The sequence below is a fragment of the Arvicanthis niloticus genome, chromosome 14 (genome assembly GCF_011762505.2).
Source record: "Arvicanthis niloticus isolate mArvNil1 chromosome 14, mArvNil1.pat.X, whole genome shotgun sequence".
NCBI lineage: Eukaryota > Metazoa > Chordata > Mammalia > Rodentia > Muridae > Arvicanthis > Arvicanthis niloticus.
The window spans coordinates 12,526,408-12,551,730 of record NC_047671.1 but is presented as its reverse complement, the minus strand read 5'-3'; the positions used below and the strand labels follow the sequence as shown (position 1 = coordinate 12,551,730).

At 36.0% G+C, this 25,323-nt stretch overlaps 1 protein-coding gene across 20 annotated transcripts in view; it reads left to right on the top strand.

Annotated features, from left to right (window-relative positions):
- Pias2 (protein inhibitor of activated STAT 2) overlaps window positions 1-19,332 on the top strand; it is a 78,821-nt gene extending 59,489 nt beyond the window's left edge. For 7 of the 20 annotated variants that reach the window (XM_076912415.1, XM_076912421.1, XM_076912419.1 and 4 more), the window contains 3 exons: window positions 8,322-8,461; window positions 13,560-13,597; window positions 16,075-19,332. In XM_076912415.1, the coding sequence (XP_076768530.1) occupies window positions 8,322-8,461; window positions 13,560-13,597; window positions 16,075-16,257 (361 nt within the window). In that variant the 3' untranslated portion in view covers window positions 16,258-19,332. The other 13 variants (XM_034517723.2, XM_076912425.1, XM_034517724.2 and 10 more) reach the window with 10 other exon arrangements.
- Window positions 19,333-25,323: the final 5,991 nt, after the last annotated feature.

The window sequence follows — 25,323 nt, the reverse complement described above, 5'->3', positions numbered from 1 at the left end:
ATGTAGATGCAGGAGGCTTCTGAGGACAAATCCATTTATTTCTGGCACTTCCGTACACTTGTTAGGTGAGTTTGGTTATAATTCTTGGTTTTGACCTACTTTTTGTTGTGTTAATATGAGGGAGACTAATGCCTGCTTCATAGGATGGATCACTGGTAGGTTTTCATGAGATTATAAAACAGCTTGGCCACCATGTCAGGAACGTGTTAGTTCCTTAATGAAAACCCATCTTCTCTCCTTTCCACTTTACAGTGCAAAATACGGGCAGGTAGATGGGTGTATCTTACTTACCATGTACTTTCCATGACTAATACAGGGGCATCTGGACCTTTATGACGAGACAGATCAGACAGATCTTCTCACAGAGAGATCTTGCCACCCATGAATTGTTGTGACAGTCCATGATTACATTCTGAAAACTGTATGTGTTAGTCTCCTCTCTGTCCTCAATCTAGTTAGTATTTTCTTAGGCATTCTTTTTTAATGAAACAAAATACCCATTTTAAGTACATATTACAAAGTTGTTTGTTCGTCATTCCAAGTCAGTTTTAGCATATTTTCAACATGAAAAAAAAATGCATACAATCACTTATTTATTTGTTATTCTGCATCTCCTAGATGTAGTCAACATAACTTTTCTATTACATTTCTGAATTTCCTGTTCTGGACATTGTATATATATATATGAATTATATCCTTAGTTTACTTCAGATTAATTTTTATAATTCTTTATAGGTACTTTGAAACAAGTTTTAATTGCTATGTTTTAGACTTCAAACTTATGAGCTACTTTCTGAACTATTAAGGCACCCACTCTTTTCAGCCGGATATGGTCAGTAATACCTGCGATATCAGTACTTCAGAGGCTGACACAAGTAATCTCAATGAGTATTAGACTAGCATTAGACTTCTGCCGAAAAACAAAAGAACAACAAAAAAGTAAAATAAAGTATTCATATATTCCAGGTTTCATTTATATATCATAGTATGAGTATGGGATTATATTTCCTGTTACCTATTTTATTAGAATTAATTTTTATTTTTAGTGCCAGAAAGTGAGAAAAGTACTTTAGGTTTTTTCCCCTTACATGCCAATTATTGGGACAGTTTGTTTACTACTTCTGAAAATGAAATGATGAACAAATGAAGATACAATTTTTGAAGTGCTTAGTGAAGTGTAGAATCAAGGCTGTGGATGCTTAAATATTCTAGATTTTGCTTTATCATTTCAAATATAATTAAATGTTTTAGAATTACAACAGTTTCACACTTTTTCTATTAATGATCAGTTTTTGAGAAATTTTTATGTAATCCAAGGAATATGAACTAAGTATATAAATTGAACGTTTACTAACAATAAGTTATTAACTTTTAGAAACAGTGTTGTATACTAATAATACATACAACTTTACTGTTATTAAAAGTGGAAACATTGCATTCTAATGAAATAATTGTGCCTATTTTTACATAAAAAGAATTAAGCGGATGGCTAAGGAGATGGATTTCCCTTACAAGAGTGAGTGTTCAGCATCTGAATTTAAGTCCCCACCATCCATATAAAAGTCTGATCCATGCATCTGTGACCTCAGTGGTGATTCTGGAGGAATAGACAGGCAGATCCCAGAGGCTTGGTGGCCACCTAGTCTAGCAGAATCAGTGAGCTCAAGGTTCAGTGGAAGAGCCTGAAGATAGAAAGGTGATTGAGAAACATGCCTTGATGCCCACTTCTGGCCTCCATTGACACAGGAGAGCACATATACATTAAGTTTGGTTAAGTGTTTGATATTGCTGGATATAGAACATATCAGTGCTAAAATGCCCATTCAAATAAATACATATACAAAATTATATAAGTATGTTAAAGAACACCAGTAATTGTTGGAAAGTTTTCCTAATTTTACTCTTAACATCCATTTAATGTTTTTTAATGCACCTCAAATGAACAATTTTAAAAGAACTATTTGTAGTCAAACATTGTAATGCAATACTATTCAAAGATGATTTAATTCACACTTATATACTGAAGAATAGTGCTATAAAAGTGAAGTTTTGTTTTTCTTAATTAAATACTATATTCCTGTTACATATGTGCAGTCGAAACATAGCAGTTCACAGTAGGGATGGGTTTGAGCCAAGGTGTTGAGGGTGGCATCAGTTAGCATAGTGTAACTACATGTGCATTGCAAAATGTGCACATCTGTTAAGATCTGAGGTTTAATGAAGACACCTGATGCAGCATGGGTTAGTGTTGCCAAAAACACCTTGAATTCATTATGCATTAAATTACAAATTAAATTTCAGTTGTTACTCAGAACCTTTTTTTGTTTATCCATCAGGGACATTACCCATGGTTCTAGAACCCATTTAGAATATGAGGAAAGTTGAGTTGCAGGTGTTAGAGATCAAGGTCTACTATGTGTGTTCTGCACTCTATGCTGACCAATCTGTGAGGAGGAGAACTGGAGGAGTGGCGGCGCGTACAGTATGTGACGAAAGTTCAGAATGACTACAGCATGCAGAAGAATAGAGTTTATATGTACATTTACACTGCTAAATATAAGGTGGAAATTGTAATGATAACAAGAATACTTGAAAGTTTTTATTCGAAAGGTCTTCATAGCCGGGCGGTGGTGGCGCACGCCTTTATTCCCAGTACTTGGGAGGCAGAGGCAGGCGGATCTCTGAGTTCGAGGCCAGCCTGGTCTATAAAGTGAGTTCCAGGACAGCCAAGGCTATACAGAGAAACCCTGTCTCGAAAAAACAAAAACAAAACAAAAAAAAACCAAAAACCAAAAAAAGAAAAAAAGAAAGGTCTTCATAAAGTTTAGCTACCCAGCAGTTTCTATAAAGTTGAAATAATCCTTAATACTTGAATCATACTTGCACAAAAAACAAAAAATGAACATATAGAGATATAAATGAGAATTCTAAGATCAATGTTAGGAAGTTAGCAATTATTATTAAAGTGATATTCACTATAGTTATATAGAGTTCCTTCTATGAGTTCTTTAGTATTGGAAACTACATTGATAAAACTGATTTTTGTTATAAGGACACTTATCTAGTTTCTTAATAGATGCTTTGAAAGTATTCAATAAATTTCTCCTGATAGAAATTTTAATGTCTTTTAAATGTTTGAATTCACTAAATGGTGATTGTGGGTTCACTGCTTAAAACAAGTTCATATTAGAGTGTTTCAGGAGAAGCCTAGTGTCTAGCACTCAGACCATATCATGTGTGTTCCATTTAGGGCATGTGACTGCATTTAGTATTTTAGTCAGTGCTGATAATTGAGAAATGCCCTTGGAATACAGCCAAGAGGAGGAAGCAGGAGAGTGAGTAGTGAAGCTTAGAATGTGATGGATGATGGGTATCGGTCTGAAGGTATGAAGCAAAGAAAGAGACTCTCACAATTACTATGATCCAGCCAGAGTATTTTTCCTTTGTATGACATTTAACAGAGTTTGGCCAATAGAAGAAATATAAATGGGAAAACTTACTGACCACTGATAGTTGATGTTTTGTGTTAAAATCTCATTTTCTGTGAGCTGGAGAAATGGCTTAGTGACTGCTGTTACAGAGGACCTGGGTTCTGTTCCCAGCACCCACATGTTGGCTCACAACTGTCCATAACTCCACTTCCAGCTGTTGTGATGGCCTCTTCTGGCCCACATGGGGACCAGGCACTCGTGTGGTATATTTATAATGCAAGCAAGCAGCACACTCATACATTTGAAATAATTTCTTAAAAACAATTTCTTAAATCTTTTTCTATTAAGTTAGAGTAGCTCCCATCTGCCAGAAGCTTCTGCTGAGGTTGATATCTTATTCCCAGCTGGCTCTTCTGCTTTTAGTGTTTTCTTACTCATTATTTATTTTTTTCTTATATCACAATGTCTGGAAGTTTTAGGTTTTTAGGTTTTTAACTGCTGATTTAAGGGAGAGTAAGCAAATGAAGAATAGAGAACAAGAAATCAGAAACTTACTGATTTAGTAAGTAAGTTTAGTAAGTAAGAAACTTACTGTAACTTAGACAATAAGAATTACATGAGCCATTTAAATAAATTTTAAGAGGTGTATTTTAGTTTTAATAAACATTATAAGTATTTTTTAGAGAACTAAGAAGCAAGTAAAGCACTTGTCAAATAGAGAGAATTGCTGTCACCATTTTGACAGTAATCTGAACCAGAGCCCTTTTACTGCATCTTTATAACTTCTGTCTGAAGAAACTTGTAGCATAGAAGCATGTAGAGGACTTACAAAAACTAACTTTATATTGTGCTCCTTCCCAGCTCTTAAGAGCCTATGTGGCTGCTTTGTTGTCGATGATGTTCCAAAGTAGGGAGTCAACAGTAAAGCTATTAAATGTGTTTGTCTCTCCGTTGGAATAGGGAAGAGCTTCTGACAGTCCCAGTTTCTTTTCTGCTTGTATGATCAGAACGGGAACCCAGCATGAACTTCCAAGTATATGAATGATAACTGCTAACTCATTTTCAGACACCTAGGTCTGGACCACGTATGATTTCTATATTATTTCTGGTATACAACATGATCTAAAGTACTAATGCTTACTAGAGCAGCATTCTGGCAATTTATTGTTATAATATAAACTTATGAAAATTTAGAATAAGTACATTTGCTTAATATGTTCTTATATGAATATATGAGTCTTATAAGGAATTGAATAACACATTTTAAAAGTTATTAAATTTTAGTATCATAATTTAACATCATTACTTGAAGATGACATACCCATTTTCATTTCTCTGTGGAATTTCTACTTGATGTCCATAAATACATAGCTCTCCTTTTTTTTTTTTTTTCTTTTTTCTTATACAGGGTCTCATATAGTACACAGTTTTGTTTCAAACTTGATATATTACTAGCCAAGAATGACTTTTTACTCTTAGGACTGCAGGCCTATCCCATCCTGCCTAGCTAGCAAGTTGGATTTATAATGGTAGTTACAAAGGTCGAGCCATAGGAATTAATCAGCACTGAATTTTTTACCATTAACCATCTTTAATGAGATTTTAATGACTTACTAATATGGGTCGCCATTTTCGTATTTTTCTATATTTTAACTCAATCTTTTTGGCGTGTGAGAAATGGACTAGGTTACAGTAATTAGGTATTACTATAGGGACATACAATAGGGAATAGCTAGGGCATAGTTACATTCAAATCAAACAAAACCAGTCTCAGTGTCAGACATCTGAGATTTATGATCTAGGCTCCAAAGGCCTTCAGTTCTCCAGCTCTGTCCTCTACAGCACACACAACTTGTTTCATAAACTCAGGCCTCTCCACTCCGCACCCACTGCTGTTCTTGACAATTGTTGCATGGTACTAGTATCTCCAAAATGCTGGACCTTTGCATTGCAATTGGGTTGTGCCTTCAACAGCCTGGCTCCCTTTCAGTAACTCCAAACGTGCCAAATGGTGCCAAACCTCAGCTGCTGTCTATGGTACCTTCTTGCCTTCCTTCCATACTACCTGGGTAGACTGTGAGGCTCAACTGCAAGCATGAGATGTAGTCTCAACCCGCCTGGACAACAGCTGATCCTGAGAAAGCACTCCTAGATTTATGATTCTTGGTGATGCTGGTATCTTCTTAATCACTGTTAATTTCTCAGCTTTAGCAAACCAGCATCAGTTGTTCCAGGAAAGATTTCATTTCCTTGGTGTTGAACTCTTGCCAATCACCGCTGATTCTTCAGCTCCAGCTCATCAGAAGCCCAGATTTTTAATTCACCATATTGAATGGCCCTGATAGTAGATTTCAGGTACTGTGAAACTTCCCTCTGAAACTTTGCAAGCGAGGCTTCCATCATCCATATTCTTAATGTTTTTGTCTTCTGAGCTTCTATACAGCAGCAGCCCACTGAAACTCTGAGTTGGCAATGGGTTTTCCAGCCCAGAGTTCCAATGTCTCCATAATTCTTCCAACGACACATGGCCTGGTCTGGTTGGTCTATCACAGCAATAACACAGTACCTGGTAACAAAACACCAGGACTAAAAGTAACTTGGGAAGATAAGGGCTTGTTTCAGCTTGCAGTTCTCTAATACAGTCTGTTGTAGAAAATGATGAGAACAGAAATAAAGCGGAATCCACAGAGGAGCACTGTTTACTGCCTTATGTCCCATGGTATAAGCCATGAGTAACAGCTTGCTTTCTTACAAAACCCAGGATCACTTACCCACAGTGGGCTTGTCCAACCCTTATCAGTCATCACTGGAGAAAATGTCCCACAGACAGTGTGATGGAGGCCTAGGTGAGGATCTCTCCTCTCAGATCACCCTAGTTGTGTCAAGTGGACATCATACCAGGTTTATATGTTTCCATATGTGTTTTCATAAGTATAACGTATTTCCTAGACTTCCTACCTTGGCCAGTTTTTTTCTAAAGATGTCTGAACCCTGATCTTATTACTTACTTTTTGGCATTACCTTAATTGGTAGTATAGTCATGCATATACTGAAAACAACTTTGTTTTCTACATTTCTAGTATTTCCTAGTTTTTTACAAATGATGTAAAGTAGCAGCTAGGCCTCTTTTAGTGTCTTCATATAACAACACAAGCTAGTTTTAGAAGGACCCTTGAGCCTAACTAGATTATGATTACTTAAGATTTCAACATTAAGTCAAGATTATATAAATGTTTATTTGTTAAATTTAGACTGCAGAATTCCATGCAGGTATGACAGAGCATGTTTCAGCTCTAACTGAAATATCATCTAAACTAAATATCATCTAAATAATATTTAGATGTCTTGATTACCATCCTGGTTCTGCCTTGCCACCATGCTTCTGGGAGTTTCTAAGGAAGTTGTACTTCCCTTTTCCTTTTCCATGACCCTTTCTTTTGTCCCTACCTCCTTATCCACCCCCACCCCCTTGGTTCTTTTGTTTGTTTGGTTAAGAATTGACCTTGAACTTTTCTTAGGTCTCTGCCTCTCTGATGCTGCCAGTACTAGGATTGTTGACTTTTTCACCAAGTCTAGTTTTGTGTAGTGTTGGGGTTGAAGTCAAGGTCTTATCCAAGCCAGGCAGGTTCTCTCCCAGCTGTGGTGCATCCCTGGCCCAGAGAATTATGCTTAGTTCCTTAAATACATGAAAATATTAATCTTACAACATACTAGTTGCCTCCCTAAGCTAAGGGAAATGTCTGGAAAATATTGAGTGTGAAACCTCTCTTTAAACCTACCCTTCTAAACATATGCTCAGTTTTTAGGTATGTTGCTTCTGGAATTATAGTCTTAATTACATAGTATTCATATATTTTTATATGAAATAAACTCTAAGGTATTTATTTGCTGTGTGTTTGATTTGTATTTGTAGTAGCCTGAATAGTGTATTTCAAAGGTATAAGCCTTCTTAAGAGAGTAGGCAGCGTGTTATGGTAGCTAGAATTTTTATTTCTGAATACCATAAAGATTTTAAGTCCTGAGGACTGGTTATCTTGTCTTAATTTCTGATTGTATTGTTGTATCACTAGGCTGACTAGCTTTAGGATTGAGGTTAATTTTGTTCAGATTATTTCTGTTATTTCAAATTGGGTTTGTAATTGAATAGACTGAGCTGGTGTGGCTCTGTATGTAGCTTCATACAGATAGTCTTATTTAAAAACCATTTCATGGTTTCTTTTCTTGAGGTAGGATCTTAACTATGTAGTGTTGGCTGCAGTGGAACTCACTATGTAAATCATGCTGTTAGGAAATGCTGCGATTAACAGCGTGTGCCACTGACCCAGCAGTTAAGCCTTAACAGCCTTCTATTTTAGTCTCAAATTTCTTTATACACAAATTATTATCCATATATGTGTGTGTTTGTGTGTGTACACATACTTTGTACATTATAAATATAAAATATAAATAATGTACATTTCTATTGTGAATTAAAGTATTCCTTTACAGCAGTGGTTCCCAATCTTGCTAATTCTCTGACCCTTCCCACAACTGTAAAATTATTTTGTTGCTTGTTAATAACTGTAGTTTTACTGCTGTTACGAATTATAATGCAAGTACCTGATGTGCAGGATATGTGGCTAGGTGACTCTTGTGAAAGTGTCACGACCCAGAGGGTGAGAACTGCTGCTTTGCCATATATTTTAGACCCACCTTGCTCCTCTGCCGACAGCTAGTGTTGAAGCCAAATGTATTCCTGTTTGAAAGAAGGCTGTTAGGAAAGATTAGATACAGAGGTTGTATAGTGGATGGCTGCCATATACTTGCACTGAGAATGCCCTGTGGTTCAGCTCTTCTCTCCTGTAAACTAACAGCCAGATTGTTTGTAATTTCCCGTACTATTTAAAACAGGGTTCTCATGTATCAGCCATCTTCTGTAAGGGTGCCCAGTGTGACTTCAGTTGATCCTGCTGCTATCCCACCTTCATTAACAGACTACTCAGTACCATTCCACCACACGCCAGTGTCAAGCATGTCATCAGATTTGCCAGGTATGTGAGCACTTTGTTCATTTTAGTTGCACTCTTTTTAGTCTTAATATTTAATTTTGAATGCAAATGCTAAAATAAATTTTAAGGCTTCATATAGAAGTAGTACTGTCTTAGCATTTCCTATTCTATGTTGTAATTAACGAGAATCCACAGATTTCTGAGACTAGGGAATACGGGAGTATAGTAGAGCATTTGTATAGAATCATAGAGAATTTGCACTTAGGCTTTTTAAAGATTATGTATGTGTGTGTGTGTACACACTATATATACACACACTACACACACACACTCGCTGTTTTCAGACACACCAAGAAAGGCCATCAGATCCCATTACAGATGGTTGTGAGCCACCACGAGATTGCTGGGAATTGAACTTAGGTCCTCTGGAAGAGCAGCCAGTGCTCTTAACTACTGAGCCATCTCTCCAGGGCCCACACTTAGGTTTTTTGGAAGCTTCATTGCTACGGGACAGTTTTCTCAGAAATCTTTCTCTTTTCATGTTTTTCATCAGTCCAAGTCTGAGCAAAGTACATCATGTATTCCCGACTTCTACCCATGAATCATTTTATTTTAATATACCATCTTCCTGTTTCCTGGAAGTTGATTTTTGATCTGCAGCTTATTTTTATTTTTGTCCGTATTAAGACTGTAAGCACGGGGCTTATGTTTTGAATCAAATAAATACTTATAAAAGTAATTGGTATTACCTATCCCTGTATAGTCTTGCTTCTTGAACTGAGTTTTATGTGAATAAAATGTAGTGGAAAAGAGTAGACTAAAAATAGTATCCACTGAAAATGTCTTAAAACACACACAAACACCCAAAGACATTTAAGACAGCATGTTTGTTTCATGTAGAATTTATGATTTTGTATTTTTCACCTTCTTTGTGAAACCAACTAATACCAGTCAGAACACATCGATCATATATATTGATTGTATACAAGGGCTCTGGAAGGAGAGACACGAGCGAGGGCTCATTGTCTGAGGACAAAATCCTCAGCAATCCTGAGTTGAGCCCTTGGTTAAATTGTTGGATAAATCATCATCATCTTCATGTGTGTTAGAAATAATAATCCTAAAGGATTTATTTCTTAGACTGTCAATTAAAAGTCTTGGAAATATAGGTAGTGAACAGTGCTTCTTACTGAAGTGTCTATTTAGCAGTGATTCAGAAAAAGTATGAATCACTAGTTTTACTTAGCAAATTATGAAAATCTGAGTACTTTTTTAATTTGGGAGAATATTCTGAATTTAAATATAAATGAAAGATTTTTTCTTTTGTATTGTTTTGTTTTTTGCGTGTTGTAGGTCTTAACTGTGCCTGAACTTTGTATTTTATACAATTAATTTAAGCTTATAGAAATCGTATTTATACTTAAGGCTCATAAATGGCCAATATAAACCAATAATCTGGTTGTTAAATACTGAAAAACATTTTTATCAGTTGATAAATAGAATAGAGTCAGTTTTTCTCAGAAAAAATTACTAGATATTAAAAGTTATGTAGCAATTAGCTGCCTAAGAAGTTTAGATTTTACTTCTGTTTTACTGTAATGCACTTTTTGTTAACTAGTTTGGGTATGTAATTTTTTATGTAAGTAGTCATAATGTATAGTTTTGGTATTGATAAGTTAAATAGTTTTATAGTAAAACTTTAAGTAGAATACCAAGAATGGAGAGAAGACAGTTTTCATAGATTCTAACATTCGTTTTAAACATCATAAATCTGAATCTTCTGAATCTGCAGGAGAACAAAGAAGAAATGATATTAATAATGAAGTGCAGCTTGGAACATCTTCTGATACTGTGCAACACTGAAAACAAAATAAAACATAATTTGTATTTATGGAGTGGAAAAGAGCTTGGTTCTTTCAAGAAAAATTTATGTCTGCCTTATTATTATTAGTGCCATATTTTCAGGTGTGAATGAGTGGTGCTTAAAAGTTGTATGGTTAAAATTTCAAAATGCTAACACCTTTATATATTTAACTATGTAGCATGTATGCTTTGTGAAGCTCATGGCTCAAGTCAGGACAAATTGTGTGGTTGCCAGTGGGTATGAAAAGCAAATAATCGGTCCAATTTATTAACAGAGCATCATAAATTTAAAAGTTACAACTTCATTTATGTTAATTAAAACACCTGATTCTATTAGATTTCTAACAGCACTTTTTTTTAAAGTGAAAAAAAAGCATTTTTAATTGAAATACTTGAAGGCAAAAAATAACCCCTATCAATACACTGTTACAATTGAAAGATGATCAAATAATTTTGCTAACAAGGGAGTAAAATTTCACTATTGATGAAACTATTTCATGAGCAAAACAGTGTACTTAAATGACAAAAAATGTTGATGGTAGTCTGATCTTTTATTAGTAGGAATAACTTTGAATCACATGGAAATGTTTTCATTAAGGAATAGTCACATTTAAATTGGATTTTGTGAGCTGCTGGAAAGACAATCTAAAATAATGTTTATACAATCTAAAAATAATGTTTATACATCTTATTAAGCTATTGTGTAATTAGTAGTATGTATAGTTATCTGTGGGTGAGATAGCAAAACAAATAGATCAAAAACAATTAAAAGCTTTTCTAAATAGAGTTTACATTTGCTGGGACACATGAAGTTAGCAAAGCGAATCACAGTATATCTGCAAAGCTGGGTTGGAAGAACCTATATTGGAAGACCTTGGCCCTCAGTGTACATTCTGTAACAGTAGAGTGTAGAAACAGTTGGGATATTTTGTCAAACTTAGAGTCATGACGTGGCAGCGCTTGGACATTGGGACGAATGACCATTCTCAAATGAGTTGTTTGAATTTGTGGTACATCTTCTAAAATGGTAATGCATTCTTTAGCTTTTATTTATTTTATTATAAAGTAGAATGAGCAACCAACACTATATGTGGTGAGCCAGACATAGTGATTTCTGCATATGAGCCCTGAACTTAGGAAGCAGGGTAGGAGGTCTTTGAGTTCAGTGTGCCATCTTGTGCTATGGAGTAAAGTCCTGCTTGACAAAATCAAACCAACAACAAAGACTTAAAAAGCAGGAGCTGAATCTACCATTTGACTCACTAGTTAAGAGCATTTTCTGTTCCTACAAAGGACTTGAGTTGATTTTATAGTGTTCTACCCACATGAGAGCTCACCAGCACCTTTAACTGCAACTCTGTGGTATCCAGTGCTGTTGCTTCTGATCACTGTGTGTGCCCGTACACATGTCCATTGAGTGTACACGTACATGCATGTATACTAAAAATGTCTTTAAAAAGTAGAAGCCTTTTGTAAAAATGAACAAAAATATTACACCACATAGGGTTAAACAACAATGAATAAAATCAACCCAGTTTATTAAATGATATTCCAATAAATCTTGATGTCTTGATCAGTGGTGGAACCATTAGCTAGCTATAAAACTCTCAAAAGGTATATAAAGGCTAGACAGGTTTGAATTGCTATGTAAAAGCAGACAGTGTGATTGAATAATTTAAAGTGTTTATTTAAATACATTACTTTCTGGTTGCCATTTTAATCGGTAAGTGATTGAAACAGTGGATTATAATTTACTTTGTCCATCAGACGAAACTACTATATCATGTAGCTAGTAACAGATTATACTAACAAGTTTTAAAAAATGCTTTAGAAATTGTTTCTGTAATTCTTCCAAATTGTGGGGGTTATAGCTTATATGATGATAAGTGTTTAAAATATTCTCATTTGTAAATAAGGAAATAATGATATTTAAAATTTTTTAGTTAAATTATTTATAGTTTTTATTGAATGTGTCCATTATCTTTCTTACTAACCTCTATTTTCATAGTGATATAGTATTAGACTGTCACCCCACATGGTAGCTGTATTTAATGCCAGCATATAAAAGTTCATGGGAGCAGGGCAGTGATGGTATACACCTTTAATCCCAGCACTTGGGAAGCAGAGAGATGTGGGTCTTTGGGTTAAGGCCAGCATGGTCTAGAGTGAGTTTCAGGACACCCAGGCCAGGGTTACACAGAGTAAGCCTGTCTCAAGAAAACAACCACCAACTAACCAACCAACCAACCAACCAACCAACCAACCTGTCAAAGCACTGGAAAGAGAATAAAATGATCCAGGTATAAGGTTGTTCCAGGTATGCAAACATGAAAATTTATGGGATCAAAGAGACAATAGGTTGGTTGGTTGTTGTTTTGTTTTTTAATAGGATCTCACTGTGTAGCCCTGGCTGGCCTGGAACTCATAGAGATCTGCCTGTCTCTGTATCCCACATGCTGTGCAACATTGCCCTAATTTAATGGCCTATTAATTAATATTTGGTTCTTTTTTTTTTAAATATCTTAAAATAATTTAAAAGCGTTTCATCACACAGAGAAGTCTTTAGAAGTAGACTTTAAGGATTTTTGCCAGACGTTTCAGATGTGAGGTTTTTTTTCGTACACCTTATTGTTACTTTAGTACTTATTTGAAGAAAATCTTTTTCACATTTCTATTTTCAAAATGTAGTTGTAGAATTTGAGTTTCTTTTTTTAGGGCATTGTCTTAGAACCTATTAACTATTGAAATAGCTTGTTGGTGAATAGCAGTTCCCAAGTGCTTGCTTTGTGCAGAGCTCTGTAGGACTCTTCCATGTGCGAATGGGCAGACAGCTAGCTCCCGATGAAGTAAATATCTATTAAAAAATTGGTATTTTTAGATTAATGTGTATTTCTTTAATATAAATATAAAATAACTCAAGAACCTAAGTATGTTGTTTTCTTAGTGGTCCAAAGATAATTATGATTTTTACTGCTTTTTACTCTGAGTGACAAAAGAAAAAGATTTGGTTGAAGTAGTCCAACTCTGAAAAGTTTTGGCCTGCTGCTTTTAAGTTGCTGGGAAGCAGTTTTTTCCAGTTGTTTGGTCAAAAAAAAATGTATCCATCTTTGGGTTTTAGATGCGTTAAATATAACCAGCTATGATTATATAACTTCACTGTGGCAGAGAAGTGAGCGTTTACCACAGATGTCTCTTGGCTTATAAATGCAGAATGATCTTGGGAAATAATTTGTCTCCAAAATATGAGACAACTATTAACAAAGCATTTTTGTTTTAGGTTTGGATTTTCTTTCCCTTATTCCAGTTGATCCCCAGGTATGTATCCTGAATTTAAGCAACTAATTTGTATTTGATTGTTGATTATGTCATACTAACTAAAAATGACCAGTTGCATAAAATCAGGACAGTAAATTCTCATGCGGCTAGAAAGGAAGTACTATATGAATATCATAGTTTTAATTAAGGAATAAAGTTACTGTTGTTCAATTTATTATTTATTGCTCTTAGTAAACTTTCTATTTTTATGGGACATTTCTTACAAATATTTGAGTGATTAGAATGAGTGAAAGCAATACTAAGTGCATAGAACTTAAGATTTTACACACTAAAATACTTACATAAAACCATCAACCAAAGCTCATCCAGTTTGGATCACTGACTGAGATTGGATCATTGTTTGAAAGACAGTCAGAGTCAAACATTGAAAAGGCTTCGATTGAAAGTTGCAGTGTTGGCTGTTTTCAATCAAAGAAAAGAAATTCTAGGAGTATCCCAGAGTTCCAACCTTAAGACTGCGTGGTGAGCATGGATTTCGTGACAGTCTTTAACAGCAGAGGCAAAACACAGAAAGCGACAGGGGCAAGGTGGAGCAGCAAAAGAAAGTACTTGAGGCACAGATGTGGCACCTAGGGAGAGGTGGAAGAACTGACCTGTCTCATCAGCTTCAGAACTGACTGACCACAGGGTCAGTGTGAGCCTCCTATTTCAGTATCGGCATCTGATTGCACAAAGAGCACAGGAAATTTGAGCCCAAGATCTGTGTGGACTAAGCATTTTCTACTCACCCTAACTTGACTTCGTTATATGAGTGAGCCCTTATAGGGAAGTTATATATTTTTCTAGAATGTAAGTTGTTCAAGCTTAAGAGAATTACATACTTTCATGTGAACAATGCTTGGAACCCATGGTTTTTATTTCATAGTTTTATTTAACATGCTTAGAGGGAGGCTGATTTATTTGGTCACTTGGTAAGAGGTTTAAGAATGGTGCCTTCTATTGACTATAGACTCCATAAATTTCTCCTCTGCATCTTCCTGTTGTTTCATAATCCCTACTAACCTTGTGCAGATGTATACTCAAGGAGTCTAGAGTAAAATTAAATGGTGGCAACCCAAGTGTAAGCACAGGGTCCATTAGCAATACTTAGCATTTTTTTTTTTTTTACAGATTAGGGTTGTCACAGGCAAAACCAAGCATGGATGGTAGCAGATTAAAATGGAATTATCTAGGCCTTCCTCAGTTTTGCTATTGTTGACTTGATTTTAGATTAAAAAAAAAAAATTAAACATTTCACAATTTTACTGTCAGAGTTTCTTATGAATGTCTGTTGAATTCTTTATTTGTAGCATTAACTGGTTCAAAAACCTAGTAACTTTGTTACAAGTCAACCTCAGTTGGACAGAGTGGATCACACCTTTAATCCCAGCACTTTAGAGGCAGAGGCAGGCAGATCTCGGTGAATTCAAGGTCAACCTGGTCTACATAGTACCTTCCAGAACAGCCAGGTCTACATAGTATAACCCTGTCTTTTTTTTTTTTTTAAAGTCAACCAACCAACCAATCAATAAAAAAGTAGCTCAATCTTCCAGCTGTTTCCTTTCTTTTAAAGTGCCCTGAAAACCATGTAATATGAACAGCTCAGGTTTGAATTCATCTTCTCTAAGAAGAATCTAAATGAGATATAGGGTAGATAACATTAGGTGTCCTTATTGATTTTTTTTTTTCTGTATTCTAACTGAATATATTTAGTAGCACTGGATATTACATGTCCTAAAGTCAATGCAGTTATGTCTCATGTAAACATCCTACAGTGAAACATAAAATTTCATTTAGCTTTTATATTAATGCCTTATTGTTTTTAAATTACTACACTCAGGTTTCTATTTGTATGTGACTCACCCAGATGGAATTAGACTTGAAATATGAGTATTTGGAGAGGGATTTTAAGAAACATTATAAAAATTAAATTTGTGTTTATGATATTCTCTGAAAAATCCCATGGTAATTAGCTGCCTTATTATACCCTCAATTCAGAATGAATGTTGACATTATTATAAGTATTGTTATATTTGTTTACAGAGGAATCTAATGCCATCTTTCAGCTTGTTACTTTTAATATTACTCACAGAGGGTCTGTTTGAGTCTAAATTTTGAAAAACTGCTTGATTTTGTTTCAATTATGAAGTAGTTTTTGAGGTTAATTTGAGTTGTAATTTGTGGGTGGGAGTCAGTATCTAACATTAAATGATTTCAGTTATTTCTGACATTTTCCTTGTGTATATGGTCAATAAACAAGTTCCACACATTCAAGACAGTTAAGAATGTATGGCATTCAGTAAAGAATGTAAAATATCTAAGTCCATTCTGTCTCCCACTTTACTAGGAAATTTGCTATTTTCAAATCCCACCAGGATTTGACTTTTGGGCTGTCAATTGTACATATCTAACAATTTCTAGTCTCTATTTAAAACCAATGTAGCCTCTTCCTCATCAGCATCATTGTTTGTTTCAAGCAGTACTGTCCTCCTATGTTTTTGGATAGTCTCACCTCACCCTTAACAGCAAGCAGTACGTCTGTCACCACCACCAGCCCCCATGAAAGCAGTACTCACGTTAGTTCATCCAGCAGCAGGAGTGAGACAGGGGTCATAACCAGCAGTGGGAGTAACATTCCTGATGTCATCTCTTTGGACTAAAGGAGGACATACTTGATTCTGGGAATCATTCATCAAACTTTGGATGTCTAGTCCATGGAAGTTAATTTTTGCAACTTAATATTTATTGAAATGTCAAATGGATTCTTTGCTCTCTGAGAGATGAACATAGATGACTCCAGCAAGAACCAGATGACATGAAAGGACTTTTCTTACGCTGTACACTGAGTATCAGATATATTTCATTCACAACGATGTCTTCTGGAACAGTTGATTTTAATTTCTACGCTACTGGATGGATTCTGCACACCAGTTAATCTTTTGTTACAATAAACAGCAATAAAGTTCTGTAAATAGTTAAACTTTTCTAATTAAAGATGTAATCAGTGATACAGACTAACAGCAACTTCTGTTTAATCCAGTATGAAGGATAAATAGATGGGAAAAGTCTTGTTTCCTGAATGAATACTTTCTATGGAGATTTGTTCTATTTTGTTGAAGTAATGAAGTTTCAATAACTGGCCAGAACTTGGGTTCTACTTTTCTTCTTCCAGTTTTCTGTTCTTCATGATCCCATCAAAGCAAATGATGTTTGTACCGTGCATTTCTTTCTTGTCACTTACACTTTGATGCTGTTGCTGACATGTGCAGAGTAAAGGGCTGGGGTCCTCCGCTCCTTACAATGATTATGTCTGAGAATGCTACACAGACTTGTTCTGCTAGAAAATGTTAGTTTGGGTTACTATACATTCTTGTAGAATTTTCTACAGATTTGAGACTTGGGTTTCTTGTTTGTTTGTTTTTTGTTTTTGTTTTTTTGTTTTTTTTCCCCAAAAAAGTCTACATACATCCTTTGAGTGAAATGTGCTTGAGTTAAGATGTGGCTAGAATACTGGTCGGATTTTCTTCACAGTACTCAGAAATATTTAATGTTGGGAAATACCAGAACATACTTAGGAGAGGTGGAAATAACTGAATTCTCCCTAAGAATTTTATTGATTTCATATATTTTATAGGATAATACAGTATACTGTCTTGGTTGGTACTCTTCACATTTCAATGGCACTAATACACAAAATATATTTAAGGTCTCTGATCGTAATTCTTACCAATGTAAATTTAACTTCAGCAATGGCTTTCAAGTTTTCAAAGAAAAGTCAATGATGGTAAATGATAGAGGTGGTACTATATCTCATTTTCCTTAATTTTTTTTTTAAATAAGTTTTTTGTTAACCCCTCCCCCTATACACATAAACAGGGATATTTGACATGAAGTGAGGAAAAGTGCCCAAAGTCCCACTTGATGCTGCCTTTAAAACACACCTCTCAAGTAGCTATGCTGGGTCCACTTAGCACTTGCTTCATTTAGGTTCCTTCATTTTTAGTTTTCCTAAAATTTAGTAGTTTCCTGATGCCCAGTGATCTCTACCTTTGCTATATGGACTTGAAGCTTTTCTTTTTTAAAGTGGCTGCTCTTAATTTCTCAAATATCTTCTAACATAATGACTCTACTTCCACTTGTAACAGGGATATGTTCTCCACTTAAGCAAAGCATTGGTGGAGCTCTAGTGAGCTGCTTTTTCCCTGGCTGATGTTTTATTTTCTCAAGCTTTCATGGCCTTTGTGCGCCTTTTGTACAAATGCGTACATAGTTGTCCACATGATTCCTACTTTGCCTTCAGACATGGTGATGTCTGATGATCTTTCCTTTTGATAGGACTTTTGAGCCATCAAAGATTCGGAAAGCAAACAAGCCCCTGTGATCACAGTGGTCACTCCATTGTGGCCCCTGGCTTGCTTGACCTTAGCCAGTTCATATAAAAATTTTTTTTTCCTGTAGGGTGTTGTGTTGTTGCTGCTTTATGTACAGATGCAGTTTCTGTTACCTATGTAACCAGACAAAACAACCTGGCTTCTGTGGTGTGGTGTGTTAATAAAGATGTGATGCGGTCACCATCATTCTGTTTACCCTGTAGAGTCTCAAAGACTTCTTCACTAGGGATCACTGAAGTCCTATACTGAAGGTTGGAGTAGATTTACTTTCTTAGCTCCCAGAACATGCCTCTGCTTTTGTAGTTGTTACTACATTTGTCACTTTGCATGTCAACTGTTTATGAAATTACTAAATAAGTCACTTTAGGTGACTAGCACCTTTAAAATAGACTTAAGTTTTTAATATTAAAATTGAGGTTACTTTGCAGCTGTCTTTGAAGGTCTGTATTTTTTTCTTTACTTGGCTGTGTATTTACATGGTTGTTGCAAAGCCATGCTTTCCTTAATGTCACATTTTACGAAGATCCTGATAAGCAGAGTCTTTGTAATGCAGATTTCTGTTTAACTAGGTAGACTAATTCCGGTCATCTTGGTGTTACTTAGATGGCAGCTACCTTGACATCTGAGATATCTACACTCAAGGATAATGCTTACAGTCACTTGACCAATCTGTATTCCTTCCCCCTCCCCCATAGACACTGAAGGTCTTTCTTGTTTTACTAATTCTAGGCAGTGTAGCTGCTGTACAGAACTCTACTCATGAAAATTGCTTTCACTAGCTAGCTTTCTGACCCTCAGCTGAGTCAATTTCAGATTCTATTTCCTTTTCTGCCCCAAAGCATAAATACTTTATCTGTTCTAGGATATTTGTAAAGGCTAATGAAATAGGTCAGATGAGTTTAGTTTGTTCTAGAACACTAATGAAAACATGATGCATAGGTAAGGGGTAGTGAATGTAATCCAGTTGGTCATATCCTTTTATGTCAAACAAGCTTCCATTAGAGTATAGTAATGAGTTTGAAGGGAAGGTGTTGAATTTTAAACAGTCATGTTGAATGGAGATAGACAGTCTATTTTGACTTTTAATGTGTCTTCAATCAGTCCTGGACACTCACCTTTTTCTTTTGCAAATAAAGATATTCATTAGTTGCATTTGTGTTTTTAAGTAGGGTTGGTTTTCATAAAATACTTTTCTTCAGTTACCTTTGCTTGATTATTTAAAAGGAAAAAACTGTTTTTATTAGTAACATTTTTTTCTTGCAAGTATGTCTCCAGTTCTATGGAAAATTATAATTTATTTTCCACATTTTTTCATCTTAAAAATAAAAATCAGTGCCCATTTAATTTGAGTCTGACATTAATTTTGATAGCTCTGGGTTCAGGTAATGTGGGTTTCGAGTTGCCATTTCGAGGGCTATCGATTGTGGAGCTGACTCAGGATGTTTCTTCATATACTTTCTACATTATGATGGAACTTGTGGGAAAGATGTAAGGAGTTTCCTTGGTGTTTCAGAGACTAATGCTCTTGGTAAGTGACCGTTTTGTGTCTTCCTTTTGTTAGCAGCTATATCATAATTTAGAAAAGTATTAGATACAGGTAGATCAGAATTTTTACCCATTCTTCCTTATCTGCCTTGAGTAATATTTTTGTTGTTTTTTTGTTTGACAGTAATGTGTATGTTAATTGCCAAGAATTGAGACAAAGGAGAAAACCAAAAACCAAAAACAAACAAACAAAAAAACAACCACCTCTAATATTTCTTGGACACACAGTATACACACCAGCAGATACCATGAAAAGTTGTATAGCTACTTTTTCCCCAAGAACACATTGTTTCTGTGGATATTGGCATATAGATTCCCTTACCCTAGTGAATTGTACTATGAGGCAATAATTAATAGAGAATTTCTCAAGCTTCCTGAAATTAAAAAAAAAAAAAAAAGATTAAGTATGTCTTTGTGTGGTTATGTCCATATTTGTGTGAAGACCAGAAGAGGGCCTACCGAGAAGTTTTCCCTCAACTAATGTGGGTAGTGGGAACTGAACTGAACTGAATGTAGATCCTCTCGCAGAGGAATATTTGCTCTTAACCTCTGAGCTACCTTTCCAACCCAACCTTTCAATATTAAATACAGAGTTGCCTCAGTATGTGTGGAAGAGGTTTTATAATTCTCCAATACAAAAATTCACAAATTCCTGAGTCTTACAAAATGACATAGTATTTTCATAAAACAGACATTTATACTCTCAAGTCATCTTTAATGCTTAATACAAATGTTTTGTAAATAGGTGGTACACTGTACTATTTAGGGAATAGAACTCTGTTCTCAGCCCTCCCACTGGCAGTTGACCTCTGCAGTTAATTGGATTCGTGGATACAAGATAAATGGACATGGAGAGTTGGCCTTACTTGTCTGACAAGCTTTTGTTTATGGACTGATACCCATCTGGCTATTTATTTACATGGTTTTACTCAGCCCTGTGAAGATATCATTATCCTGTCAGACTAAATTTTGATTTTTGTTTTAAACCATTTGTGCTAAGACCAGCCCTTAAGCTGCCTTCTGCTCTTGTAGGTTCCATTCTTTCTGAACTATGCCAACAGGATTTGCTGGGGTAAAAGCAGTCCATCGTAAACTGGAAGATGGTAATGCTAAAACAGTAGAACAACTGCCTTTCGCTTTGCATTTTTAAAGTATTTATTTGCTTACTCTGCCACCATAGTTGTGTGGAGGTCAGAACGACCTACAGGAGACAGTTTTCTTGCCACCATGTGAGTACCAGGTATCAAGCTCAGGGTGTTTTATTGGATCTCAAACATCCTTTACTTATGAGCTTTCAATGTTTTGTTTTGTTTTGTTTTTCTCTTGCAACTCAAATTCTGGTAGAAGACCAATAGCCTTTATCTACAGGGGGAAGAATAATGCTGGGCCAATGTGGTATGTCTATAATCCTTACACTCTCCAGCAAAGGCAGGTGAATCTCAAGTTTGAGGCCAGCCCCAAACTACATAGTAAAACTAAAACCAAATAGGCTAATAGTGTTCAGATGGTCAAGGTATAGCGTTTTAATAGGCATGCATTTTATCTCTCAGACTATGTTTTGGTTAATGGCTTTTATAGCTTCCTCTTTTTCTAAAACAGAACTTTTAAGGTGCTGATTTAGAGTGATGTACTTCTTTTATTTTGATCATCATAAAGTGTACTTGGCATGAAGTTCTTTGAGACACCTAGTCTCTGGCTTGAAAGAGTTTATTATCCAGTTTTGAATAATCAAGAATTCTTAGTAATAGTAGTTGTGTTAAAAGTTAAACTAGTATCTTATTTTTCGACAAATAAGACAAATATTTGTATGCTTTCTGACATAGGGTGAATACTGACCTAGGGCGTCTGATGTAAACCAACTGAAGAAAAAAATCCTCTCAATTAAGGTGATGCTAATTTGTAGTGTTTAGGGAACTAGGGTGGAACTGTAGACAAGAACTGGTTCCAGGTGATGACTACAATAATTGAAGCACGTGCCAGGTTTTATCCTCCTCTGGTCATTGGGAAGATTATGTTTGCTGCTATTGACAGGCATAGGGTAAGTCACTTACAGGAGACAGTTGAGTGTGAACTGCCTTGTCAAACCTACTGCCTTCCTCTATAGCATGTATGTTCCAGTCAGTCACAGTTGCCCATTCTCTCCTTAACCAGCCTTGCTACATCTCTCGTTCCTGTAATCACTTCACTGCTTCATGGTACCAAGCATTACCACCTAGAGTCCTTCAACCTCACAGTTTATTCACTAGTGTCTTCTATTCTGCTTACTCAAGAGGTAGTTGCTGATCTGCTGTTGTAAAGTCTGCCTGCAGGAGCAGTAACTGAATGGCCTTGTGAAATAGCACTGAAGAGCTTCCTATCCAGAGTATATTAGTTCCTTTCTGTTGTTTTGTTAAATACATCCAACAAAAAGCAAGTTAAGAAAGAAGGGACTTATTTTTCTTTAAAGTTACAGAAGAAATAACAGTCATCATGGCCGAAAAGTTATGGACATATTTCATCTGAGCACAGAAAATAGGGCTGGGCTGCGTATGAAACCTCAAAGCTGGCAGTGATTGCTCTTTTTCCAGCAGTGCTCCACTTCAAGGCTTCTCTAACCTTTTCCACCAGCATCAACAGCAGAAGACTAACATCCAAATAGGTGAGCCTAAGGGAGACAGTTTTCCAAACTACAGTGAACAGTAACAATTTGTTGTAAACTTATGTCATTTTTTTCTATATAACACATAGGGAAATAGTCAAAATGACTTTTCCAATATCATATATCTAAGTACTGAGTTGGTTTTTATCCATCTGTTCAGGGGCCTTGCTACATATTTTGGTTGGGTTTTTTCCCCCCTCACCAGTGCATAAATTTAAACCCCAGGGTCTCTGAGCATTTACACTCCTATTTACGCATCATAATAAGTAAGCGTGTCCTTAATATCTTTATCCTGTTTATATTCTGCCAATAGTGGTTAAGCTGTTGGTTAGCCTCTGCTAAACTGCAAGCTCCATGACAGCATGGTGGTTTTGCTTGTATTTCACAGTAATAGTATGTCATGCATGGTGGATATTTCCATATTTGTTAATGAACAAACAATGATAACCATTTGCATTTGACCTGTGTTGAATATGGAAGTCTAATACTTTTTGAATATTCATGTAGCAGCAGACACTTACAGGAGAAAAAAGTACAAAAAGAAAAAAAATAACTCAAAAGATAAACATATTAGAGAGGGTGGTAGAGGTGTGGTTAGTTGGAAGGAAGGTAGCATGTATAAATATTTATTTTTAGTCTTGAGGCTGGAAACTGACCCACTGTTAGACTCAGGACTTTAAATAGAAACAAGAATAAGCTTGTTAACCTGATGGCCCTAGATATTATTAGACAAGATATAGACATGTCATAAAACAGGCTGAAAGGGCACCGTACTCAATAGCACCCCTCCTGATTCCTTCATCATACTATACAACCCTCACCAAGCTCTAGGTAACCAACTTGTTAACCTCCTGTCTCAGGTCCCTGTTTCAACTTTTTGTGTACATTGAATCAGAATATGTGATGTTTGATGGCAGCTTTAATTTAGCCTAGGTCTTCAAGGATCACCCTAGCTGTAGTAGGTGTATGTGCTTTGTTCCTTTCTTACATGTATCTGCGTTTGTTTCCCTATTTTCTCTTCATAGACATTTGAGCTATCTCCTGTGCTTGCTGTTATGAATAATGTTAGGCTCATTCATGTACACAGTATTGTGGACATGTTCTACTGGGTTGATATGTGCCTATATCTGTGGAGACCAGAGGATAGGAGCAGTGTACCTTGTTTTCTCTTCTCTTCTTCCCCCTTGTCTTCTCTTCCTTTTTTTTTTTTTTTCCTTCCTCTCTCCCTCCTTTCTGATACAGGGTCTCCCACTGGGACCCTGGGCTCATGGATTAGTCAAAGACAGCTGGCCAGCAAAGTCCTAAGAAACTGCCTGCATTTCTGCCACCTCCCCAGTGTTGGAATTATAAGCACACACTATCATCTGGCTTTTTACATGGATGCTGGGAATTGTAATCAGGTCTAATAAGCCAGTCAGTTGTGTGTATAAATATATTTTGGGAAAATGTATTCAGATCCTTTGCCCACATTTTTATTGGGCTATTTGTCTTAAAAGTTCTGTTTGTTGATACAAGTCCTTAATAGACTTTAATTTGCATATACATTCTTCCTGTCTAAGGGGAATCTTTTCAGTTCCTTGATACTCTTGAAATACATGTTATTTTGACAGGGTCTAGTTTATTTCTTTCCCATGCTGCTTATGTTTTTGGTTTCATGGTTAAGATTCCATCCAAGGTAGTTTTGCTGGCTAGCTCTTCTTGATACAAGGTAGTGTTATCTGGGATGAAGGAACCTTAATCAAGAAAATTCCTCAATATAGGAATCTATAGGCAAGATAGGATCTGTAGGCAAGTTGGTTTTTATTTTGGTTTTTTTTTTTGTTTGTTTTGTTTTTGTTTTTTTTTGTTGTTGTTGTTGTTTTGTTTTTTTGTTTTTTTTTTTTTTTGATTGGTGATTTATGTGGGCTACCCTGACCCATTGTGAGTGGTGTCACTCCTGGGCAGGTAGTTCTGGGTTTCATAAGAAAACAGGCTCTGGAAACCATGGATAGCATGTCAGTAGCAGCATTCCTTCTTGGATTCTGTTTCAGTTTCTGTTCCCAGGTTTCCTGCCTTGACTCTTGTCCTGTACCTTTGGTTTGTTACCTGTACTGTAAGCTGAAGTAAACCTTTCTTCCCCACGTTGCTCTTGATCATCAGTGTTTATTATAGCAATCGAAACCCTAAGTGGCATAATAATGAAATTATTTGTATTTTTTGAAAGAATTTTATAATTTTAACTTAAATTTGCAGTTGATTCATCATGAGGTAACTTTTTTGAATTTTTTAGTTTGTTGAAAGTAGATTCTTTCCTTATATCTTGATTACAGTTTCCCCTCTTCTCCTCACTCTCTCTACTCTCTCCTTACTTCCTCTTCCCCATCTACTCCTCTTCTGTCTCGCATTAGAAGAACAAAGTTCTATGCAATAAAAGCCAAACATAACAGAATAAAATATGATAAAAAACAAAACCGTCACATTGAGTCTAGACAAAGCAACCCAACAGAAGAAAAAGAACTTGAAGAACAGGCACAAGAGGTAGAGACTCACTCATAAACTAAACTGAAAGTATATGTTCTATACCTCAAAATATATGGTATTGGTGTGGTGTATACTTTTTTGCCAGCTTATCTGGGTTTGAAGGATTCCTCTGTCATTTGAGATATTTGCAAAGGTAGTTACCCTGTGACTCAGGTTCGTTGTGTAAAGTGGGGTTTATAGAGTCTTTGTTTCTGGTTAGGGTTACTATTGCTGTGATAAAACACCGTGACCAAAGAAACTTGTGGGGAGGAAAGAGTTTATTTAACTTACACTTCCACATCACAGTTCATCAAGGGAAGTCAGGACAGAAATTGAAGCAGGGAAAGAACCTGGAGGCAGGAGCTGATGCAGAGGTCATAGAGGGGTGCTGCTTACTGGCTTGCTCCTCATGGCTTGCTCAGCCTGCTTGCTTATAGAGCACAGGACTACCAGCCCAGAGGTTACAGCATCCACAATGGGCTGGGCCCTCTCTCATCAATCACAAATTAAGAAAATAACCTACAGGCTGGCCTACAGCCTGATCTTATTGAGGCATTTTCTTAATTGAGATTCCCTCTTCTCACATGACAATGGCTTGTATCAAGCTGACATAAAACTGTTCAGCACAGGGGGCCTTGTCATTTTTAAGAATG